Source organism: Colias philodice, chromosome 10 (genome assembly GCF_061535455.1).
Source record: "Colias philodice isolate Cphi_HAF_F1 chromosome 10, ilColPhil1 Martin Lab GWU primary, whole genome shotgun sequence".
In the NCBI taxonomy this organism is placed as follows: domain Eukaryota; kingdom Metazoa; phylum Arthropoda; class Insecta; order Lepidoptera; family Pieridae; genus Colias; species Colias philodice.
In genome coordinates, this window is record NC_143095.1 from 10278774 (window position 1) to 10288523 (window position 9750).

Genomic DNA, 9750 nt, shown 5'->3' on the forward strand with positions numbered 1-9750 from the left:
ATTTGTATGAATTATACTTTTCTATTTAGTAAAAGATCTTTTCGCTAGCGTTCCAAATACTAGATACCTATTCATCCTTAAATTAGGTATTGATAATTGATAAAGGGTGGAATGTGGAAAAAAAGAAAACGTACCTGTGCATACTACATATTATTTATTACTAACTAGTAATTAGTAAAGCGTATATCTGTGCTATTAAGTAAGCCATATATGTCGATATATTAATATAATATGGCTATACGTAGGTATACGTATACGTCACGGTTTAATATTATGCTTATGCGAAATAATTATAAATTTTAGTTTTATTACTTTCGAGGTAAATTAGCGTTCATAATTTTCAGTTATGATAAGAGTAGGTAGAGTGAAATAAAACGCCAATTAATGATAAATATTTTTTATTTGACTAGAATAACTTACTCTTAAAATTAAACACTAATTAAGGTAGGTATATGAGTCTTATATGATTGTGCATGTTCACTTTCTTCATTTTTACAGAATTTGAAAGATCTTCGTCTTCGCGAAGTCTTAGCTGTTATACACTCGATGTACATTTTAGTAGATATGAATGAATCAATAAAACTCTTTATTGTACACAATAACAAATACAAAAAGAAGACGTGTGGCACTCGAGGACTGCCGCGGTAAAGCTATTACATGCTATGCCTTCAAGCCACACCTCCATGCCAGTCGGAGTGGGGAGCGTGAGGTTTTTTCGTTATGGAATTTCAAGATTCGGTCCCCGCGCTCTAGGTCCGCGATAGAAGCTATGCAATAGCTTAAAAACAAACATTTACTTAACAAAAAAAGATGACATTCACAAATGGCGGCTTTGTTTGACTAAGCCATCTCTTCCAGACAACCTTGTTCCCAAAAACGACTGAAGTTCTCAATTCGTAGCGTGATTCTTGTTTTGTCAATGCAAAGATCCTTTATGTTCAGGCAGTAAGAAATATATAGTCACTGGTCCCTTACTAGTGTGTACTATCTCTTGGTGTCGTATCAATTGTGTTGCAGCAAGTCCGTATAATAAACATGGTATACCTGTAAAAATAATATCAAGTTTAGTGTTTATAGCTTACATGACTCTACAAGAAGACAGAAGTTGGTAAATTTAAGGGGCAACCATTTTTGTGGCGGGTCGCGGACGAACTCTACCAATACCCGAAGTGGCCTCGTCCTTGAAGCGGCAGGACGGAACACAGTGGGGTTTTGGTCGGTATGAATCCGACATAACCCGCGGCTCTTCACGGAAGGGCAAGATTTCCCCATTTAAAAAAAGGGGCAACTATTTTGTGATTTCGGAATTTATCTGCATAGTTCTGTAGGTTTTCGACTATAATAAAATAATTTTAGTACTTAACGCATTTTTTTATTTATATTTTATACCTACTTTCAAAAACGGTGATTTTTACGATAATATACAGAACAAATTCTAATGCTCGTCGCAGATATGGCGGAGCGCAGTGCATTTTTCATGACAAACTATTATCGCTGGAGACAATGATAATAATGTGATATTATTAAAAGTCGAGTGCATATTATAAAATATAACACAATGAGACATCTTATCAATGTGCAGTGATAAACCCGCTCAGACAACATAACCTTTAAATAATTGCAATTACTAATTATTTTATAATTATTTTCCCTATATGACGCAGATATATTATACAAATTTTATTACAAATATTATACTTACATCAAAATAAACATTTTGCCACTACTTATTAGTAAATTGAACATTAGCAAATAGCAGTGACACTATCAATGTTGAAATAAATCAGTTGCAAGTTGCAACCTAAACCGAAATAGAAAGATGCGTCGTTTCGACGACATATCGAACATCGCAATTTATTCTGACAATCTTATCGCAGAATTTACACCAACTAATTAAGTGCATATTATAATATAATAAATAATTATATCTATACTAATATTATAAAGCTGAAGAATTTCTTTGAACGCGCTAATCTCGGGAACTACTTGGTCCAATTTGAAAAAATCTTTCAGTGTTAGATAGCCCATTTATCGAGGAAGGCTATAAGCTATATATCATCTCGCTAAGCACAACAGGAGCGGAGCACTGCGGGTAAAACCGCGGAGCACAGCTAGTAATATATATTTTATAGGATAGAGATGGAGAGCCAAGTAAATGAAAGGATCCGTGTGTGGAGGAGTGAACGAAAGAATGTTTGTATAAGGTTCTTCTATTTTAAATGAAATTTAGTTTTTTTTAATACATTTCAAAATCATAGGTATAGGTGCAAAAGAAAATTACAAATTCCCTTACACATGGATAACCATTTTAAAAGTTCTTTTTCCTTCAAATCTTCAATAGATAATCACTACACTATATAAAACAAAGTCGCTTTTTCAGTCCCTATGTCCTATGTATGCTTAAATCTTTATAACTACGAAACGGATTTTAATACGGGGTTTTTTTATAGATAGAGTGATTCAGGATGAAGGTTGTAGTATATAATTTATTAGGTTTTAGACAAAGCGGGCAAAGCCGCGGGCGGAAAGCTAGTAAGATATAAGTAGATGTATCTTCTTATGTATTTAAACCAACTTATAGACTTGGTTTTAAATAGATAAGTTACAATTTATATAATCTATGACCTTTTTGTTAATAACAATGTTTAGCATAATAATTATGTAATTAATAGCTGTGTTTTACCTGAAAATAAAACACATATTAAATACTTACCTATATTTGAAGCTTACTTCATTGAGAAGGCACCTAGCTTTTTCCGCCTATTCTTCCCTCTCTTTCCGTTGTATGTATGCTATCTCTCTCGCACACCTCTCCACCAGGTGGCGGGGCGCACGATAATGTCGGGCGCTGGATGTTTTTCATTGAGTCGAAATCCACAACAGGTGGACGTTAAGTGTAAGCTTCAAATATAGGTAAGTATTTAATATGTGTTTTATTTTCAGGTAAAACACAGCTATTAAACACTTGACCGTAATTTGAAGCTTACTTCATTGAGACCTGCTTGTTACCCACCTGGTGTACAATATATGGACGCCAATGTGAATTTGAATACATAAGTAATTACTTATTTCTTTATTTGAAAGAGGAAGGTGTGCAGATAGTATACCTACCAATAAATCACACAAATTTTTATATTATATAATATATTAACAATCCCAGATGAAAAGTTAATCAAATAAGAACCAAAAAGTTAATCATAATGATTAAAAGTATTAGAACTTATGAGATTGGTTCAAGGCTCAAGCGTACCTTAGTTAACCTTTTGGGCTTGAAAAGTTAAAGTTACTACAATTTTCACTATCTTTAGCGTAAATCTGCGAAAGCGCCAGTAACGACTTTCAATTACGCATTTAGATGTTACTTACAAAATGAAGCAACAGCTGATCCCGACGAGGCAAAAATACCTCAAACTCAAACCTTTATTTATTCAATTAGAACTCTGTAGAAGCACAATTGAATCATCTTAACATAGAATTACCACCTGTCTCAACTCACAGTTTTAACCCAACCTGCTACAAGCGGACAAGAAGAGAACTTGGTCCTTACTTTTGGGGTCAGAAATAAATTTAAAAGGTCACCCCTTGAATAAGGCAATAAAATATCAAAACAGGTAAACGGTTTTAATTATAATACAGATTTTTAACATCCAACCAAACCGTGCGGTATCTATTAATGTTTAGAGCCAACGCCACCAATCATAATCTAAACATGGCTAGTACTTTCAGTACAATGCATGAATTATTTATTTAAAACTGATAGGTCATAAACTCTGTACTGAAAACAAATATACTGAACTTAAGAGACTAAAATGATAAGGAGCTTATCTGTGTCCCAAAACTGCAATTACTACAGCCAAGTACGTTACTTTTAATCAATTCGGTTTTAAGATATAATTATGATTTACATCAGAACTTATATACCGAAAGCCTCGGGACTACATAACGTGACTTATCTTCTTATTCTTATACTTATATAAAAATGAATCGCAAAATGTGTTGGTAAGCGCATAACTCGAGAACGGCTGAACCGATTTCGATAATTCTTTTTATATTCCTTGAAGTACGAGGATGGTTTTTATGTAGAGAAAACGTAAGTACCACGAGCGAAGCCGGGGCGGACCGCTAGTTTATAATAATAGTGTTTGTGCACAACACTAGGCAGTCAACAGCTATATGAACGTCAGATAGGAAAAGAGCCAAATTTATCCAGTCAGTAACAAAGGATTTTAACTATAGTTACTTTATTCTAATTCAACCAACTACTACTAGCTACTCCGTATGTCTTTTGGATAGACGGAGGCAAATAGGACTTTTATTCCAACTATATCATTTGATATTTTGAAAATGTACTCCACATTTTCATACCGTCAGAGTCATTTTGCAGATTATAGTGGTGCAGCACTGAACACTGTCTATTAGGTGGCTGATGCTGCTGACCGGGCCTTCAGTTCCGCTTTCCAGAATACCTTCACCCTTCTAGGTGTTACTACTACTGAAATAGCGGTACTCTATCGCGTCGTTCAGGTCTCTAACTGACTAGGATTTCTCATATTATCGTAACAACCCTCGCTCGTTCTAACGAGGATAAATTATCGCCAAGGAATTCTGCTGCAGGATAATGGCAAGAGAGATTATAAGCTTAACTATGCATTATTATGTTAAGGAATATGGTGGGTTTTGAATACTATCATCGTCTGAAAGTATCTCCTTTCGATTAACTGCATTAAGGATGCAGATCTGATCCCATCTTTGTTCCGTAGGAATGCTACGACAGTCTAAACGCTACACTGAACAAAGAAAATTGCCCTGAATATAGTCGGTTGTTCCAACATCCGTAATATGGCTAGCCTAAGGTTAGTTATCCCTTGATTGTAACTGCTACCAATGGAGGCATTGCTCTTGTGTTGTCCACAGTTGTGCGAGTGCAAAAATGAAGAACTGAGCTCGTGGGGAGCTATGTCGAATGAATCTGTGTTAAGATTATGACAGTATAGGACAGTTAGCTGTGGATGCGAAGACAGGACATTACTTTATTCATCCGTAAACACGCGAGGCAGCCACGGACAGCGATATAGCAAGAACTAAACTAGCAAAGTTTAGTTCGCTTACCAGACTTTGTCATGTTTTAAATGCAGTATATCCTCTGAATAGCATTGCATTTATGACTATTGATAAACTTAATTCACCCGTAAACACGAGAAGCAGGCACGGATAGCGATATAGCAAGAACTAAACCAGCAAAGTTTAGTTCGCTTACCAGACTTATATTTTAAAAGCCGTATAGCCTGTACATTTCATTTATTGCCCCCCCCCCCCCCCCTCAAAGCAAAGAAATGAGAAGTCATTTGGCAGAGCTTTCTCGTTAAGGGTAGGGGTTCCAAGTAATATCTAATAATAAGAGGCTTTTGTTTGGAAAGATTGACTTTCCGTTATTTATCCTCTATCCTATGTAACTCAACAGTCAGTATTCTCAGCATTCGTTGAGTACTTAAACGTTTTACGTTAATAGTTGTATATAACTTTATTATACAATATAATAATCCTGGTGGGATGACAAAAAACTTGTCTAACAAACGATTATCCTAATCCCTCAGCGATTTATTGTTTGAGCCCCGAAGAAAAATCTCATGGGTGCAATAATGAGGTCAAATGGGTTGAAAAACGAGTCAAATAAATTGCCTACAAGACCGGGCAACTAAAATAGGCCTATGAGAGGTCAACTATACGTAATCAATCGTCATTTGTTACATTCAATCGCTTTGCGATTAAAAAATCTCTTCCGATGTTTGTATATGAAAATTGGTCGGCTAGTGCCATTTAATTACGATACCAAACATACCGTTGACACAAGGCTTGGTGACAATCCTCGAAACCACCGCCACAAATCATCTGCGAGATGATATTTGATCCGACTCGCCTTCCTTTGTTGTGATTAGGCTTTGCATTGGTAAATACAATTTGTTCAATTCCATAATTGGTAAACCAATGGTGGTTTCCTGATTCCTGAAGCGTAAACTTTTAGGATACGAAGTATCAATTTCATGCGCCCATTATTTGACGTATCTAACCTTTATTGTATTTATTAGGTCATTTACTATACTGCCCACTGTGAAGTAGATTTCAAAACCTTTTTCTACCTACCTTAGAAGAGTGAAGATCCGATACGGTCATATCCAAAACTTCTTTCGTGGGACCTCGTTGACAAAAGCAAATATTTATGATCATTTTAATGATCAATCCTTTGTATATTTGCACCAATCGCCATTAAAGCCCCGCGAGGGCTGATATATATTTGCACCATTTCCCCGTGGGGACGGTTGTTATCAAAGCCCCGCGAAGGCTGATATATATTTGCACCATGTCTCCGTGAGGTACTGTTGTAATCAAAGCCCCGCGAGGGCTGATATATATTTGCACCATTTCTCCATGAGGGACGGTTGTAATCAAAGCCCCGCGAGGGCTGATATATATTCGCACCATCTTTTCCGTGAAGGACAATTGTAATCAAAGCCCCGCGAGGGCCGATATATATTTGCACCATTTCCCTGCGAGCGACAGCTGCGCGAGGGATGTTTGTAACTAGAAATAAGTAGGGCCTGCCAAAAAATGCTTAAGAGACACCCTGCGAGGGTGAATTTGACCTGGCTAACCCCTGCGAGGAGTAGTGGCCACATTTATGTATTCTGCTTCGAGCAAGAATACACCTTAGTGCTAATATAAAAATAGCAGTAAATAATCATTTAAATAATATAGCAATTAACAAGGTCCTTTAACTTATTTTCCAATGTTAGCGACATTTAATAAATTCATAATTCAAATCAATTCACTAAATTTTAAAATGAACTTCGATTCATATTTATTTTTGTTCATGCAATCGATGTAACATTTAGTTGCTTTATATCCGTTAACATTCCTTACGAACGCAACCATACCGTCGTAGGACGTTATATTTAATTGCACAAAATAATCTCCACTCACCCGCAATTTTTTACTTTTTGTCAAGGTGTACAAGTTTATAATATTATTCTAAAACGTTAGAAGTGAATTGTAAATCCTTTGAAATAAGTGTATCTAAATCTAATTTATATTAAGATATCTCGATAATTATTATACGATAACCCTTTCAGCACAAGTTCAGTAAACCAAAGAATTTAATTGTAAAATTTTTGGTACTTACTCGTTTTAACAAAAAAGTTGCATCATTTGAACATAAGAAACGTAATTTTCAATCAAATTAGCCGTGTGTAATATGTCTATTTTCACATAAAAACGGATCAGAATAATACTCATAAAAGGACACGTATAGACTACGGATAGTTTTGAATGTGTGGAACATTCATGGTACGTATCTACTATACATGAGCGAATTCCATCATTATTCAGTTGAGCGGTAACTCCCGTACGATTTATAAAATAATATCACAACGTGTTCTGACATGTCGTGACTTCTTGGAGCTGACTCATCTCGTTCGATAATTTTTAGTAATAAACTATGATAGGAATTCCGAACCGTTCCTAGCGATAACGACAATGTAATAAAGTCGTAGCAATGGATTGTATGCCTGTAAAGCTTTGAGTTGGCTCATATCCATACTAAGTATTAATTGTAATTTTTCCACGAAAAATTCACTTGTACCCTTGTAATAAAAACACATTATTAAAAATGAAATAAAATATTAAAAATATCTATATACAAGAGAGGGTATTTGATATATCTAGTAATATCAAATAATCACAAAAGTAATATTAACGATTCGAGTAAAGCCGAACGGTAACACCGTTAAAATAGCTTTACTCACAGTATTAAAAATTCAAATATTAATTAGTACATATTGCATAATGAAATATTTCAAAAGAAAAGTTACTATTTCAAGTAAAATGTAACGGTTGTATCGTTAATTTTAAATATCTTTATTCATGCTATTAAGTATTTAAGCATATTGAAAAATAAACTATTGCTGAAGGATTCATTAAAAACCTCAGCATTTTAAATAAAGTCCAATGATTATACCGTTGACTTTAAAGATTTTTACTCATTTTTAAGTAAAATATTAAGAATAGATGTAAAAATAACTCACTGTACCGATCCGACGGGATACACTTTTTAACACTTTTAGCACTTGCTTTAAGCAATACTTAATACTTAATAGCACCAAGGTTGTAGTCTTGTAGACAACCTTCTCGCGGCGGAAGCTAGACGCCAATGAAAAACATCCAGCGCCCGACATTATCGTGCGCCCCGCCACCTGGTGGAGAGGTGTGCGAGAGAGATAGCATACATACAACGGAAAGAGAGGGAAGAATAGGCGGAAAAAGCTAGGTGCCTTCTCAATGAAGTAAGCTTCAAATTACGGTCAAGTGTTTAATGTATATTTTTTTGTCATATCAACCGATTTGTTTACTAGTTTTCTGTCCATGTTTGAGCTTAGGAGGGTTAGGTAAATTTTTGAAGTGAAACTTCTTTATCGGGGATTGAAAAAAAAACATTTTTTAATTTTTTTCGTTACGCGTGTCATTTTTCCGTTACGCGCCATCTTTTTCTTATCCCTAGCACGCGTGATTCGACGTATTTCTATAAAGTTGCTTCTTACCTAAATTCTTACTAAATTGACTGCACTTCTTACCTAAATTGGCTATTTTTATGAATCTCATAAATTTATCTGAGGAATTCAAATCTTCGGCTATTCGTTTTGAGCAATGGTACTTTATGTATGGAAAGCATCCAGTTCTTAATATTTGATAATTTGAGTCCCCAGCTTTCCAATTGAAGTTGGACATTCCAAATTGGTCATCTTTCACACTACTGTACTGAAACATGTGAAATACACAAACTTTATTAATATACTTGTTGCTTGCACTTGCTTTACTTTACTTGCTTATATTATAAGTATAACATACTAGCTGTAACCCACGGTTTCATCCCCTTTTCAATACTCTTCAGTTGATATATGCCAAAAACTAGCTATGTCACACAAACTTTATCTAAATTGTATTAAACTATAAGTGTTACAGACAGACAGTCTTATACATTCATAATACATATTAGTATAGCTATAGCAAATTTTAGTGAAATCCATCCAGTTATTTAGGGTGATAGTAGATATAAACACTTCAAATACTAACTACCTATTCACTAACTCAGGCCCCGGAACCACAGACACAATAGAAAATCTATTGTGTCTGGGTCCGATCGGGCCGCTTGAGGCTCAATGGGTTAATAACATAAGCATGTTTCAACATAATATTAAATACCAAGACCAAGACCCTTTAAGGTAATTTTTTAATTTTCAAATATTTATAAGTATGTGTAAATTTAATTTAGCTATATAGTAATTATGAAGATGTTTCCAAGTGTAAGCTCTAAGTAAACATTACCTTTACAAAATATGAGGTCCAAGGAGGTTCGTTACATTGTAATAAATATGCAGTTAGAACTTCTGAAGCGCCGGGTCTAGATAAAAAAGATCTTGTAGGGATGATAAATAACAGATTTATTTTCTTCAACATTAAGCTTGAATTCATTTTTCCTAAATATTCATTCACGTTTTAATTTTTACGTATGTTTTTAGGTAGTTATAAAACTGAAATCAGATAGGAAATAAATACATTTTAGGTTATATAATTTATTTTGACGATATGTCAACAAATAAACAGCTGATTATGACACTTTCGTTCAAGAACCGTTTGACGTTCATGTATTTAATTTATTAATCATCACGTATTTTATTTTCATGTTCAAATTCATGCATT

General features: G+C 34.6%; 1 protein-coding gene across 1 annotated transcript; it reads right to left on the reverse strand.

The window, feature by feature from the left end:
* Positions 1-803: 803 nt before the first annotated feature.
* LOC149485433 (uncharacterized protein C15orf61) lies at positions 804-9674 on the reverse strand. Its single transcript, XM_089699630.1, has 3 exons — positions 9376-9674; positions 8625-8808; positions 804-1044 (listed from the first exon to the last, which is right to left on the reverse strand). The coding sequence occupies exons 1-3, from the start codon at positions 9520-9522 to the stop codon at positions 917-919; spliced, it is 459 nt and encodes a 152-aa protein (XP_089555756.1). The 5' UTR covers positions 9523-9674; the 3' UTR covers positions 804-916.
* Positions 9675-9750: the final 76 nt, after the last annotated feature.